The sequence below is a fragment of the Panulirus ornatus genome, chromosome 63 (assembly GCF_036320965.1).
Source record: "Panulirus ornatus isolate Po-2019 chromosome 63, ASM3632096v1, whole genome shotgun sequence".
NCBI classification, from domain to species: Eukaryota; Metazoa; Arthropoda; class Malacostraca; order Decapoda; family Palinuridae; genus Panulirus; species Panulirus ornatus.
Window position 1 is genome coordinate 2,754,862 of NC_092286.1, and position 16,572 is coordinate 2,771,433.

General features: G+C 41.1%; 1 protein-coding gene across 1 annotated transcript; it reads right to left on the bottom strand.

Moving 5' to 3' along the window:
- Window positions 1-7: 7 nt before the first annotated feature.
- On the bottom strand, window positions 8-11,849 carry ND-15 (NADH dehydrogenase (ubiquinone) 15 kDa subunit). The gene is made up of 3 exons (XM_071656812.1): window positions 11,747-11,849; window positions 9,319-9,524; window positions 8-591 (listed from the first exon to the last, which is right to left on the bottom strand). Exons 2-3 carry the CDS (start codon window positions 9,520-9,522, stop codon window positions 484-486), a joined length of 312 nt encoding a protein of 103 aa, XP_071512913.1. The 5' UTR covers window positions 9,523-9,524; window positions 11,747-11,849; the 3' UTR covers window positions 8-483.
- Window positions 11,850-16,572: the final 4,723 nt, after the last annotated feature.

A 16,572-nucleotide genomic window follows, 5' to 3' on the forward strand; every position in this document is an offset into this window, starting at 1 on the left:
AAAATACTATTGTCTTCTTTCTTTATTAGCAACTAAAGTATTTACACCAATCTTCTCAAACAACGCTGAAAGTCTGAAAAGTAAATGGACAAGAAGGATGGTGGTGAATTTCCATAAATGGGTGGCGAAAACCTTTTTCTCTTGTACTACATCTTACTGTCATTATAACAATAGTAAATCTTTTTTTGAATTGTAGAAAATCTGAACTGAAAGATATTCTATCATGCCACATAAGCTCCACTTTAAGAATGAAAAATGCAATGACAGCTCCCATCCCTTCATTCGAGGATGAGCTGATTTTGCATGAATGATAGAAATCATCATCTGTGCTATGAAATCTAAATCCATATCCTAAAAAGCCAGAAAATGATTGACTAAACTTTTGAATATAAATTTTGACAATGACCTTTACAAATTATCCATCAAATAGAATCTAGCTGTCACTGAAAGAACAGCACAATCAAAATATTGTCAGCAAAATGCCTAAAATCCATCAGGTTTAGCTGCAGGTGCATAGTGGTTCTCACTAGACCGTTCTCCTGTAAGCCACTGGCGATGACGTTCAGCACGCATGATATTCACACGAGCGATCTGCAAATAAAAAAACCTTTCTTTAACACATGATAAATGAGAAGTTTACAAGGATAGAGTTAATTCCCCATGTCTAAAAGTGCAAGGATGCAATCAGGATAAAAAGATGGGAGAGACAGTATTATGTTTGGGGAGAGGACCCTGTGTTTTGGTTCTGAGTGACACTTACAGCAAGGGGAAGGAGGAAGAATGGTTTTAGGAATGTACATGGATAACGTCTACAATTAGGGTTAGGGCTGAGCAAAACAGGTGGCATTTCCATCGAAGGAGTTGGTGGAGGATGTGGAAGTGCAAGGAAGTGAGCACCACAATTATGCTAGTGAAAATAAAAGCAGGTCATGAGAAGTGGGTGACTGTCTGTGCTTATACATCTGGTAATGAAAAGAATGAGGAAGGTGAATGTTTTGGGAGGAGCTGTGTAAGTGCATCAATACTTCTGATGTGAGAGATTGAGTAACAATGTTAAGAAATTTGAATACAAGAGTGGGAGATGTCACAGACAAGGGAACAACTAAGGGGTACAGGATACCCAGTGTGAATGAAAATGTTGAACAGCTTGTGGAGTTGTGTGCTGAAAAATAACAGGTGATTTGGAATACTGTTCCTGGTTTAATAAAAAAGGACATCAATACTGTTAAGGAACTAACAACAGCTCCTTTAAAGCACCTATTTTTTTTTCCACTTCTCTAACTACTTGGTGAATAAACAAGTCACCAACTGCTGTCTACGTTTATTATAACCTACATCAATCCTAAACTTACTCCTTTGCACTCTTAATATAGTCCAACATCTTCATCAAATCATGTTATTTTCTTACTAAACAGGCTGACTCTCTAACTATATCAGTCAATTCCTTTACTTGACAAAGTAATCCCTAGTGAATGTCATGACGACAAAGTTGCTGAATAAACACCTTTCTGAGTGGGGTTGACAGAGGGAGGGGATTAAAGAATTATGTTCTAAATGATAGGCAAGCTAAAGAGAAACTTATGGATACAAATGTGATGGCAAGTCACAATCAACCTCCACTACTCACTCCCAGCTGGACCTCCTGCTGTCTGCAGACATACCCATATCACCATTCCTACCAATCTACAAGTCATACATGATCAACCTTCTCCCCACATATGACTTAGAGAGACTGGAGAAGTTGACTTCCATACTAGACTTCCACAGATGCTACATTTCTCGGCCACACATCAAACGTTGCCCTGATGCCTATACCTGGAACCATGAGGAATGTATTCTCCAATCAGAAAAGAAAGCAATTGAGGATCTGGCCCCTGATCACCATCAGTATCAGTTGTCCAAGGATGATCTAAATGCCCTCCAACAATATGTTCTGACTATTCCTGGCCTATCCTCACAGACAGCACTAATCATTAGATGAGCATAGGAGCCATGTGGCACCTAATCAACATGGCAGTAAGGAAAAATGCCTCTAGTCCTCTTCACCATGCCCCATTGGAGTATGCAGAAGACCTAATCGAAACCTGATCTGAACAGTCCTAAGTCCGTAATCTCCATGACCACATTCAAGAGGTCCTTTCCTTCCAGTCAAATCTCCGTGCCCTCCGTCTCATAGCTGCATTGCTAAAGGCTGGAAGAGCATACAGTGGAGATAACCAAGGAGGAACTGTAGCATGCCCTCATTAGGGTATGGCAACAGTCCCCGGTGATAACAGTTTCACCTACTCAGTTCTCCATGTGCTCTTGAGTCCCCAGAAATTTCCTCTTCCTGTTCTACAATCTGTCTCTACATGGGGCATGTGCCCAGGATATGGACTTCCAGCACAAAATCTGTTACTGACAAATTCAGACCCGTTTCCCTTACCTTCTGCTTCAGCAAAGTGATGGAACGTATTTTCCGTATCTTTTTATGTTCCAGCTGGCGGACAAACTCTCACCATGACTATATGGTTTCCTACCACAAAGGGAAACAGACCACTATCTCGTGGAATTCTATAACCGTCTCTCCCCTTAAGTTAGCTTTGTTTTTGATGTTAGCTGAGGCAACTAAGGCCCTTATCTAGGCCACCTCATTAATGCTCTCTCTCTCTCTCTACTCATTTATTTTATTTATCATACTTTGTCGTTGTCTCCCGCATCAGTGAGGTAGCGCAAGGAAACATACGAAAGAATGGCCCAACCAACACACATACACATGTATATACATACACGTCCACACATCCATACATTTCAATGTATACTCTGATGACAGAGTGGCAGATATAGGGTGTTTTGGTCGAGGTGGTGTGCAAAGTGAGAGGGTTAGGGAAAATGATTTGGTAAACAGAGAAGAGGTAGTAAAAGCTTTGCGGAAGATGAAAGCCGGCAAGGCAGCAGGTTTGGATGGTATTGCAGTGGAATTTATTAAAAAAGGGGGTGACTGTATTGTTGACTGGTTGGTAAGGTTATTTAATGTATGTATGACTCATGGTGAGGTGCCTGAGGATTGGCGGAATGCGTGCATAGTGCCATTGTACAAAGGCAAAGGGGATAAGAGTGAGTGCTCAAATTACAGAGGTATAAGTTTGTTGAGTATTCCTGGTAAATTATATGGGAGGGTATTGATTGAGAGGGTGAAGGCATGTACAGAGCATCAGATTGGGGAAGAGCAGTGCGGTTTCAGAAGTGGTAGAGGATGTGTGGATCAGGTGTTTGCTTTGAAGAATGTATGTGAGAAATACTTAGAAAAGCAAATGGATTTGTATGTAGCATTTATGGATCTGGAGAAGGCATATGATAGAGTTGATAGAGATGCTCTGTGGAAGGTATTAAGAATATATGGTGTGGGAGGCAAGTTGTTAGAAGCAGTGAAAAGTTTTTATCGAGGATGTAAGGCATGTGTACGTGTAGGAAGAGAGGAAAGTGATTGGTTCTCAGTGAATGTAGGTTTGCGGCAGGGGTGTGTGATGTCTCCATGGTTGTTTAATTTGTTTATGGATGGGGTTGTTAGGGAGGTAAATGCAAGAGTCCTGGAAAGAGGGGCAAGTATGAAGTCTGTTGGGGATGAGAGAGCTTGGGAAGTGAGTCAGTTGTTGTTCGCTGATGATACAGCACTGGTGGCTGATTCATGTGAGAAACTGCAGAAGCTGGTGACTGAGTTTGGTAAAGTGTGTGGAAGAAGAAAGTTAAGAGTAAATGGGAATAAGAGCAAGGTTATTAGGTACAGTAGGGGTGAGGGTCAAGTCAATTGGGAGGTGAGTTTGAATGGAGAAAAACTGGAGGAAGTGAAGTGTTTTAGATATCTGGGAGTGGATCTGGCAGCGGATGGAACCATGGAAGCGGAAGTGGATCATAGGGTGGGGGAGGGGGCGAAAATTTTGGGAGCCTTGAAAAATGTGTGGAAGTCGAGAACATTATCTCGGAAAGCAAAAATGGGTATGTTTGAAGGAATAGTGGTTCCAACAATGTTGTATGGTTGCGAGGCGTGGGCTATGGATAGAGATGTGCGCAGGAGGATGGATGTGCTGGAAATGAGATGTTTGAGGATAATGTGTGGTGTGAGGTGGTTTGATCGAGTAAGTAACGTAAGGGTAAGAGAGATGTGTGGAAATAAAAAGAGCGTGGTTGAGAGAGCAGAAGAGGGTGTTTTGAAATGGTTTGGGCACATGGAGAGAATGAGTGAGGAAAGATTGACCAAGAGGATATATGTGTCGGAGGTGGAGGGAACGAGGAGAAGAGGGAGACCAAATTGGAGGTGGAAAGATGGAGTGAAAAAGATTTTGTGTGATCGGGGCCTGAACATGCAGGAGGGTGAAAGGAGGGCAAGGAATAGAGTGAATTGGAGCCATGTGGTATACAGGGGTTGACGTGCTGTCAGTGGATTGAATCAAGGCATGTGAAGCGTCTGGGGTAAACCATGGAAAGCTGTGTAGGTATGTATATTTGCGTGTGTGGACGTGTGTATGTACATGTGTATGGGGGGGGGGGGGTTGGGCCATTTCTTTCGTCTGTTTCCTTGCGCTACCTCGCAAACGCGGGAGACAGCGACAAAGTATAAAAAAAAAAAAAAAAAAAAAAAAAAACATACACATATATACACATGTACATAATTCATACTTGCTGCCTTTATTCCTTCCCGTCGCCACCCCACCATACATGAAATGACAACCCCTTCCCCCTGCACATGCGTGAGGAAGCGCTAGGAAAAGACAGCAAAGGCCACATTCATTCACACTCTGTCTCTAGCTGTCATGTATAATTTGCCGAAACCACAGCTCCCACAGGCCCCACAAAACTTTCCATGGTTTACCCCAGACGCTTCACACACCCTGGTTCAATCCATTGACAGCATGTCGACCCCGGTATACCACATCATTCCAATTCACTCTATTCCTTGTGCGCCTTTCACCCTCCTGCATATTCAGGCCCAGATTGCTCAAAATCTTTTTCACTCCATCTTTCCACCTCCAATTTGATCTCCCACTTCTCATTCCTTCCACCTCTGACACATATATCCTCTTTGTCAATCTTTCCTCACTCATTCTTTCCATGTGACCAAACAATTTCAATACACCCTCTTTTGCTCTCTCAACCACACTCTTTTTATTACCACACATCTCTCTTACACTTTCATTACTTACTTGATAAAACACCTTACACCACATATTGTCCTCAAACATCTCATTTCCAACACATCCACCCTCCTCCACACAACCTTATCTATAGCCCACGCCTCACAACCATACAACATTGTTGGAACCACTATTCCTTCAAACACACCCATTTTTGCTCTACGAGATAATGTTCTAACCTTCTACACATTTTTCAATGCTCCCAGAACTTTCGCCCCCTCCCCCACCCTGTGACTCACTTCTGCTTCCATGGTTCCATCCACTGCCAAATCCACTCCCAGATATCTAAAACACTTCACTTCCTCCAGTTTTTCTCCATAAACTTACCTCCCAACTGACTTGTCCCTCAACTCTACTGTACCTAATAACCTTGCTCTTATTCACATTTACTCTCAGCTTTCTTCTTTCACATACTTTACCAAATTCAGTCACCAGCTTCTGCAGTTTCTCACCCGAATCAGCCACCAGGAATGTATATATATATATATATTTGTATACACACTAGCTTGAGCCAGGTACCCATTTCATCAATCAACCCCTAAGGGTGGATGAACAGCTGGGTTGACTGTGGACTGACATCTGCAACCAGGATTTGAATATGCTCAACCCTGGGTGGCCCTAACTGCTACACCATGGTTGTCCATCAATGAAATCAAACCTGAACTGATGGTCTGGGAAGCAGGCACACAACTAAAACACTCTCGCCTCTCTTGTAGAAACAACAGGTTGTCATCACTATTGCCTTCATCAACCTTAAAAGCACCTCTGAAGCTGTGAACAGGGATATTATCCTTGATCAACTAGTAGATTTTGGTGTCAATAGATTCAAAGATACCTGTGGAACAGGACCTCTCATGTCCTTTTCCAGGGAGCCTGCAGCTCTATCAAGTACTCTGAACTTGGTATTCCACTGAGTGTTGCTCTCGGCCCCTTTCTTTCTAATGCTTTCAAGCACTGCCTACTCTCTCTCCTCCCTGATGTCTCCAGTACCACACTTTCCTGTTATGCACGTGATATGTGCACTCACTCTTGACTCACTGGAAGATCTTCAACACCTCTAACAATCCTCTGTGTCATCCTCATCTTGTGGTCTCATCCTCTCTCCAGACAAGAGTAGGATCTTCTTGACCTGCAACCCAAGGAAGCTACCAGAATTCACTGTGAGAGAGAGTATTATCCCACTGTGTACGCAGCAACTTTACAGGGTGCACCTGTGCACATTACACCAGCAACACCTGTACGACAACATGTTCAACCTATCATCTCTGATCTTTTAGACAGACTGCAACAGTGCCTAATCCCTCTGATGTGGCTTACAAACACTGCAGCTGGGATATCTATCCCTTTAGCCAGAACTACTTATATTCTTTTTCTCCAATCTGTTAATGACTACCTTTCCCCTGCCCTATGTCAGCCCTCTAGATCCCCTTGAAAAGTTTCAAAACAAAGTCTTGAGATTCATCCTGGGCTGCCCCAACTCCATGAGGAGAGTTAACATGGAAACTGAACTTAATCTTCCTTCCTCTGTTGCAAGAATATATGATAATGTCTCCTACTTCAGTGTCAAATGTCTTCACTCACCCCACATTGCCCCCCAGTATTTTTGTCATTATAATCTCCTTTAACCCAAATGAATCTAGGCCTCTACTTCAGCCAGGTAGACTCACCCTCATTAAAATAATTTGCGCTATAATTCAGATCCTTTATACTTTTGTGCCCATAATGGAGGGTGATCATGATCCTCCACCCTGGAGGATGCCTGTCCAGCAGCCTCCTTTACTCACTCCTCAAAGGCGGACCCATCCCTACTTCAGAAACAATTAGCTCTAGAGATCATTGATTGAATTGCTTCACCATTCCCTGCCATTCACCATCTACAAACCGAGTTCCCTATAATAGATGGCAGTGTGGAGTGCACTCTCTTCTCACTTGATGTGGACCCCTGCTGTACACTTCCCTACTCCTAGATGCTGTTGATCTCTTCCTTTAGAGGAGATTAAATAGTGCAATCACTTGTGATGCTCAATCTGCCCATCACACCCTCTCCTTCCCTAATCCCAGATGCCTTTCTTTAATTCAACATGTACTCTGTTGCCAGCATTTTTTTGTGTGTTTTGAGTGATTGCATCCCATCATGTTTACAAAATGCCAATTTGTGTCTCCTGCCTCTGGTCAGAAGAGGAGGAAGACAATTACTCTTTAGATGAAGTTAAACTTAATTGCCCAGCATGAAGTTCTACCTGGGGCACCAAGAAAATTAGATTAGATGTACAGTATTAAATGTATCTTTGACTTCAGATATTGTCAACTTACGATGGGTTTATTGGAACATAACCCCGTCATAAGTCGAGGAGCAAATGTATATATATATTATTTATTATATACCTATCTAATATACATAATTGCTGTTTCCTGCATCAGTGAGGTAGCACCAGGGAACGTGTATGTGTATGTGGGTGGGTTGGCCCATTCCTTGTCTGTTTCCTTGCGCTACCTTGCTAATGTGGGAAACGGCGATTAAGTACAATAAAGAAATAGATATATATACACACACACGAATATAGCGCATATGAACAGGCACTTTCATGGAACACATAAGGATACATTCAGCCACTTTTTTCCCTAAAACCCACTAGAGAGATAATGGGAGCATAACCATCCAAAGCTATGATTACTTCCTACCTCATCTATTCAAGTATCGTCAATGCGGACTTATGGTCCACAGACATAATGCCTGAATTAAGTAAGGATACAGAAGTATCTGGTAAATCTTTAAGGCTGGGCATGATCTGCAAGTCTCTTCCAGCAAACTCTGCAACTGTTCCAGTGTTAACCCTTATCAATATTGCCTCAACTGTTCCAATGTCACAGACCTCCTACCACAGGAAAAGTCACACATTACTATGTCACCACCTACTTGTACATACTAATTTGGATGTAATTCTTATATGCTACTCATGCTTTGGTCGGTGCTAATTCCTACTGTCATGGACCTACCTTAAATGTCTCCATGTTATAAATCATAGCATGTCCTGTGAGACAGAGGTGTCTCTGTAATTCATGCTTGGCTACATGGTCTCATAACTTGGCTTGTTGCCCACTGGGGCACAATAAATTAAATAAAGGGGCATGAATCAAGAAATATCGAAACTATTGTGATATGTCTTACAGTAGCAAATTCCTAAATGTTGAGAAATAACTGCTAGTCACATAAGTATCTGATTTAGCCTACGTTATGACCCAGGTTGTGCTGCTGGTTAAATCAAAACCCCTGATGAGAAATAGATGGATGACAGACACAGTCATCCACTAGTGTCTGCTATGCTACTTAAGTGAGACAACAAATGAGATTTCTAGCAATGAAAGTGTTTATCAACTGAATATACATCTAAACAAACACTCCAAATTTTTATCAAAGTGTCTTGAACAAATGCTGTAGTGTATCAGACATAATGTAAAGTTTCACATAATGCTAACAAAAACATTGTTCAGCAACAAAATCCTATACTGAATAGATGTATATTGCAAAGCTCTTTATGTTAAATTTCAAGATTCTTTTCCTTCTCAGCTCTTAATCTTACACGAATGACTAAAATTCTGTATATACAAAGACATGTTACATAACTGTATTATACAAATAAATATCTGTAAAGGAAAAAATTTAAAATCAGAAACCTGCTTTAAGAAGCAGCACACTCTAGTGTGAAACAATTTTCAAAGATGTACTGAAAGCTTTATAGTACAGGAAAAACAATGAAAACAAAGCAATACATAAAAGAGTGTCCATAAAATATTAACACTAAAACAAATAAATCTTTCATTATGCACAAATTCTTAAACTATGTCCCTAAAAGTCACACTAAAAGAAATAAATCTTTCATTATATACAAATTCTCAAATTATGTCCCTAGAAGTCTTCTGATTCATAGAAAAAAGTATTTCAAATCAATCTGAACTGACTCTACAGCAATTTTTTTGTGGGAACCTTTGAAAAAATATTCGCATCTCTAGAAGAACAATCATCCATTGCATATCTCATTCTCCACACAACATAAAATATCCCATTCTCCACAGAAACAACAGTAAATATCTCACATAAACATATCTGAGATTCCAAACAATATGTATTTCATACGATGCTGCTTACCTGCTTGGTCTTATAAGTACACTCCCTTAAGTCATCCATATAATCTCTGCAACGATCCCTGCCACGCCGAACACCATAAGCTTCTAAACACTCCATAGCACGCATCTCAAAGTCTGCACATCCTTTGTTAGTCTGATGGGTCATAATGCCACCAGTCACATCTGTGAGTGGTGTGCGAAAGGCTGGGGCAAAATGGGTGGTCATGACTGGAAAAAAGATTATCTTAATAAATACCAAGCAATTGGGACTGTCAATGATGATGCATCAACAAACAAAGTCTATGCTAATCAATGTACCTAGTAAGAAATCATGCAAAAAAGCATTACATTCTCAAGCTGTCCTTCACTCCAGCCCACAGTCAATCCACAGTTTCAATATGTATGATGACCACTTGTTGCAAAAAAATTCTATGAAAACTCAAGATCAAGCTAAGGCAAGAAAAGACATAAAACTATTCACAATGAACGCCAATGATTCATAGCCTCTTACAATCATATATATCAAACATATGACGAGAAAATACAAGTGCCATATCTAATTTGTTTAAATTTTCATAATGTTCATCAACAGTACAAAAGTATATCTGCTTAATCTCTAATAACATAATTGACAAGGTATGGAATTGTGGAACATTCAGTGCTAAGTTTCTGAATGAATGCCTGAAGAACTCTACCATTCTGATGGCTGTGGTGATGCTTTGATGCTAACCTAGATGATCTTTCTTCTGACCCAACTGACAAGAGAAAGTTCATCCTTCTAAAGAAAACCACCAAAGGCCTTTTCACTTACAACTCCAGATGGCCAACATACAGCCTATTGTCTACAGCATTTTTACGTTTGGAAATAAATCTATATCTGTTTTCTCATGGCATGTCAACAAGTATGCTGGTAACTGGTCCAATGGCTGTATCTAAAATAAATATGAAAAATACTACAATGGAGGATCTGCTCGACATCAACACAGCTGTGAAACTAACTGTTCAGTCTCCTGACAAAAGGTCACTCCTCACAGTCCAAAGCAATGCATCACACAAAAAGGACCATATTTACAATGGAAATCACAGCTGCTAGAGGATGTTGACATTATCAAAGGTTCTGTTGTCATCAACAAGTATTTCACCTACTTTTACACTGATTAACCTAAATCTTCCTGATTTTCACATCCCTCCCTACTATGATTCTTACTCATTAACTAAGGATACAAAACGTTCCAAAGCACACTGAGGTCTACATCACTCCAATTAAGTGCACGGAGTCCATCCATTTGCATTTTCTCCAAATTCAAAAGTCAATTCTGTGGCACCCCTCAAATAAAATGTTACAAGTTAATTCTGTGGTGCCCCTTGCGTAAAATTTTACAATAGAATTGTTTGATTGTCATAATCTACACTGCATCCATTATATATGAGGTAAATTATCAGTTTAGCTTTACATCAATATCAGCATTAGATATCAATTACTTGTTTGTAAAGGCAGTAGAGTGTTTCAAAGCTGAATAAACATGAAGAATGTGATTTGGAGCTTTATATTCTAACATATGATATGAATCAAAGCAGCAGTGAGAGATATAAAGTATAAAGATCAAGGCAAGTGTGGGGTTCATCAGACATCACACGTAAAATACTTGAAACATTTTAATATAACCTGTAAAAACCTTATCTAACTTCCCTAATAACTGATATTTATCTGAATTTTCCATATTCTCTTTACAATGTACCACAACACCCAAGAATGAGCATCTCGCAAATGTAGATGGGTACCACTAAACTATTTGCATCACAACCCAACTTCTCTAAAAGCAGCCATCCCATGCAGAATAAAATATTATGCTCTAAATCACCCTCTGAAGCTTTACATCCCAACAAAATGGCCATTGATAAGCAAAATAATTCAATATCCAAAGCTAGTTTCTAAGCATACCTCAATTAGTAATATATCATACACGTGGAAATTAACATGAACAGAAATCATGTAAGAAACTCCCAGAGTAACGTTAGCTCAGGAGCCTGGACAGATCAAGCCACAGGGATAAAGATGCTCTGTATACCTATAATCAAAGCCATCTGGAGCTGTTTACCTATTCCAGTGTTGTGGATCTGCTGTGGTCAGCAATTCTAGTTTCTAATCTTCCCTTGATGCAGCAAAGTTTCTTCTTATGCAATATAAACAGATCTTATCTGAGGTACATGAACATGATATAAAGGCATGCACAATGTGTTATCAGTGATTTACAGGCATCTTTCCTGTAAAATGAGAGATCCTTGTTATGATGCAACCCATCAGCTGATGTGCAAACAACGCAGCTTGACTACTTGCTGCTTTCTCTTCTAAAATATCAATACAGGATTCCTCATTTGGAACTGTATGATTTCTTACTCTCATTAACTTCATATGAGAAAAAACACTGTTGGGTGTGCGATAAACTTACTGAGAGATTTTAAGTTTTTTAGATGATGTTAATGATGCCTGCTCCTTGGTAGTGCTACCACCGGCCAAAGGATAGCATAATATCAACATGGGCATTATGTGTCAACATGGCTCAATCTACAATCTTATATTCTGAATTTCTCAATAGTATTTTTATGAGTAATAAAATTGTTGATTAATGAGTATTAAGCATCCATCGAAATAAACTTAGGAGTAGTAATCCTGTATATAAATGTTTTCCTTGCCATATCTTTACATACGGTGGAGTAAACTGCTTAGCTTGTGACATCAAAACCCAGCAATGGTATTCTATATAGAAAATTAGGACAAAGAAGTGTCAATTATGAATGCATACATGGATGGTTGTAGCAAATGATAATGATATATCTTTTTGTACGAATTCGCCGTTTTCCTCGTTAGCACGGAAGCGTTAGGAACAAGACGAAAGGCTTCATTTTTCCCAGATACATTCTCTAGTGGTTATATATTACCATATTTCTCACCAGAAGTTAGATAGTTTTAAGGTGTGTTAGTCGCCAAGTCAAACTTCACAAACCAGTCTTTGTCACAAAATTTTCTATGATTTCCCCTGATTCCATTGAGGGCATGCCGCCCATAGTCCATATTCTGATGATGGTGGTGTGTTTGTGGACAAAGCTGGAGGTCTGCTGAAGGTCTTCAGATTAACTTAGTGAAGATAAGGGTATATGAAGAGCTGGTGGAAAGGATAGGATTGTAAACATTATGATCCAAGCTAGGTTCCATTCTGACCTCAGTTCGAACTTGATTCAAACCTTGAACATAGTCTTGTTGCAAAATGATATTAGGTTGTGAATGTAATAATTGCCTTGGCAGTTGGTAAGTCCAAAGCACAACTAACTAACCAACTTATCGAAATAAGCTAAAGAAAATTATACTGAAAAACGTAGTACAATTGCTTGGCTCTTTGAATACGTAGACTCTTTTAGGGATAATTGCATTTCAACTTACTTTTTTCCTCAACAAGTTCATCAGAGTGACTTAAGTATGCATAAAGAATCAGTAAAGCAATTTTGTGAAAATGATTTTGTAAAAACTTTTTTAGGTTTAAAGAATATATACATTGGGCCAGGACACTCCTGGTGACTCTGAATTATATATATATATATATATATATATATATATATATATATATATATATATATATATATATATATATATATATATATATATATATATTGTTGCTGTCTCCCGCGTTTGCGAGGTAGCGCAAGGAAACAGACGAAAGAAATGGCCCAACCCACCCCCATACACATGTATATACATACGTCCACACACGCAAATATACATACCTACACAGCTTTCCATGGTTTACCCCAGACGCTTCACATGCCCTGATTCAATCCACTGACAGCACGTCAACCTCGGTATACCACATCGATCCAATTCACTCTATTCCTTGCCCTCCTTTCACCCTCCTGCATGTTCAGGCCCCGATCACACAAAATCTTTTTCACTCCATCTTTCCACTTCCAATTTGGTCTCCCACTTCTCCTCGTTCCCTCCACCTCCGACATATATATCCTCTTGGTCAATCTTTCCTGACTCATTCTCTCCATGTGACCAAACCATTTCAAAACACCCTCTTCTGCTCTCTCAACCACACTCTTTTTATTACCACACATCTCTCTTACCCTATTATTACTTACTCGATCAAACCACCTCACACCACATATTGTCCTCAGACATCTCATTTCCAGCACATCCACCCTCCTCCGCACAACTCTATATATAGCCCACGCCTCGCAACCATACAACATTTTTGGAACCACTATTCCTTCAAACATACCCATTTTTGCTTTCCGAGATAATGTTCTCGACTTCCACACATTCTTCAACGCTCCCAGAACTTTCGCCCCCTCCCCACCCTATGATTCACTTCCGCTTCCATGGTTCTATCCGCTGCCAAATCCACTCCCAGATATCTAAAAACTTCACTTCCTCCAGTTTCTCTCCATTCATACTTACCTCCCAATTTACTTGTCCCTCAACCCTACTGTACCTAATAACCTTGCTCTTATTCACATTTACTCTCAGCTTTCTTCTTTAACACACTTTATCAAATTCAGTCACCAGCTTCTGCAGTTTCTCGCACGAATCAGCCACCAGCGCTGTATCATCAGCGAACAACAACTGACTCACTTCCCAAGCTCTCTCATCCACAACAGACTGCATACTTGCCCCTCTTTCCAAAACTCTTGCATTCACGTCTCTAACAACCCCATCCATAAACAAATTAAACAACCGTGGAGACATCACACACCCCTGCCGCAAACTAACATTCACTGAGAACCAATCACTTTCCTCTCTTCCTACACGTACACATGCCTTACATCCTCGATGATAACTTTTCACTGCTTCTAACACCTTGCCCCCTACACCATATATTCTTAATACCTTCCACAGAGGGTTACTGAGGGTTGGTGAGGGAACTGGGGTTGGTGAGGAACTAGGGTTACTGCTGGTGGTGTGGCTGATATACCATGCTCCTCTCTGCTGGTGGTGTGGCTCATCTGTCCTCTGATCTTCTGCCGTGTCCTCCGTTGTTTGCCTCCTGAGTGTCATATATATTCATATATATCTAACCTTGACCCACACAACTGTGACACGTTGGTCTTTTCATCTCAGTGGTGGTCTCCGGGCCAGTCATTCTCCCTTCCCAAGTTCGTTGTGTCACTCTGGTCTCTCACAAGAGCAACGTCTCGAGCTGGTCTCTCTGCACCAGACCAGTGTGCCACAACAGTATCGTGCAGCTCACTACCGGCCGGCACCAAGCACTCTCCTCCCACTGGGCTGTCTTGTCTCTTGTGCTGGACCACGTCTCGTACTTCCTGCAGGTGTTGTGGTGCAGAGTCTTTCCTCCTAGACACTATACCATAGTCTTATTGCCTACCGGACACTGTATAGTGGTCTTGCCTCTTAGAGACACTGCACCATGACGGTCTTGCATCTCAGACACTATCATATTGGTCTTCCCTTCCAGACACTGTACCATATTGGTCTTCCCTCCTAGACACTGTACCATATTGGTCTTCCCTCCCAGACACTGCACCATATTGGTCTTCCTTCCCAGACACTGTACCATATTGGTCTTCCTTCCCAGACACTGTACCATATTGGTCTTCCCTCCCAGACACTGTACCATATTGGTCTTCCCTCCCAGACACTGTACCATATTGGTCTTCCCTCCCAGACACTGTAACATACTGGTCTTCCCTCCCAGGTGTACCAGGACCCACCACAATCCCCTGTAGGTGCGGCCACTTCCTAATAAACAATTTACCGTAAATGATCCCGTCTGTCTGGGTGGACACGGCAAGTTCCGGGAGACAAGTAACTAATTTGTTTTGGGTGGATGTGCTCAGCCAGAGAGGGCAGACATCCGGCTACAGATGCCCGGCTCCCGGACACAGTTATGTGGGAAATATGTGAAAATATTGCTCTTAGTTTGAGAGGAAATCTGGTACTTCTCTAAATGTCAGTATGGATTGGAGGAGGGCAGAGAGGGTAATTATGAAGTATTATGATAGGGATAGGGGCGTGGGTAAGAACCAAAGACACAATTAGTAATTATTAGCATCCAGGAGCAACATACGTACCGGCCGGGACTAATGATTACCTTGGGCGAACCTGCCATGACGAGTTCACGTTAAACTGTCTGCTGCACTGCCCAGCTGTCAGGCTGTCTGCTGCACTGCCCAGCTGTCAGGCTGTCTGCTGCACTGCCCAGCTGTCAGGCTGTCTGACTGACTCCGTCTCCTGGCCTGGCTGTCATTGCTGTCTGTTTACTTTCTTATGTAAATGACTTCTTGTCTGTCTGTCTTTGTGTCCGGATTGTTCACTGCCTATCCATGTCTGTTGAGTCTGCCTCGATAGAAGCATTAAGAACGAATTGGATAACCTTCCTGCATCAGCAGGTCATTGGTCACATTAGGGTCACAAGGGCAGATCCTTAGCATCATTACTGGAGCTCATTTTAACTTGTAACTTATGAGGTGAACGATGATCATATCAAGACTGCCACAGATATGGACAGACTCCAGCACTACACTGAAGCCTGGCCGGTGAAGGTCACTCCAAACAAATTTAGAATAATGAAGATGAGACACTGTCGGACGAGGACAGACTTTTTGTTTACCAAACGGGAGTATGTTACACGAACCTTCCTGAGAAAGGAACCAAGGGTTGAGATAATGTCCACTCTGCCAACAAAGGATTCTATTAGAAGGATACTGTTGGAGGTAAATAATATATTGTTTATTGTGAAAAATAGCCTTCAAGTACAGGAACACTAAATGTTCAGAAAAACATGTTCAGCTTATGTTTGGCCAGAATTAGAATATGTGTCATCGGCTGTTGGCTACACCCTCCTATGTCGATGTATACTACTGTACCGGTAACACTGTTCGCTCTAAACTGCCCGGAGATGTGTACCCTTCAACCAGGTTATTATTGAAATACTTTGTCTGTGTGTATCTAGATAAAAAGTATCAAAAGCTAACTGAAGGATCGTTGGTGAAGAGAGTTGATAGATGCCTAACAAACAACGTATTAGAAGTGAGGAAAACTAAACAGCAAGTAGGAGGTTGTATGTGTAGAGCCTTTAACACTGACACAAGAGAGATAGAGAAGAGGAGGCATTACTGCAACGTCCAGGTTCATCTTGGGTTCTGATAATTCGGAGGTTGATGAAGTGCTTGAGTCGGGAAAACCGTTCAGCCAGTGGAAGCAACAAGAAGCTAAACCTAAGAAGAATCGGGAAGGATTGATGATAAACGAATAGATAGA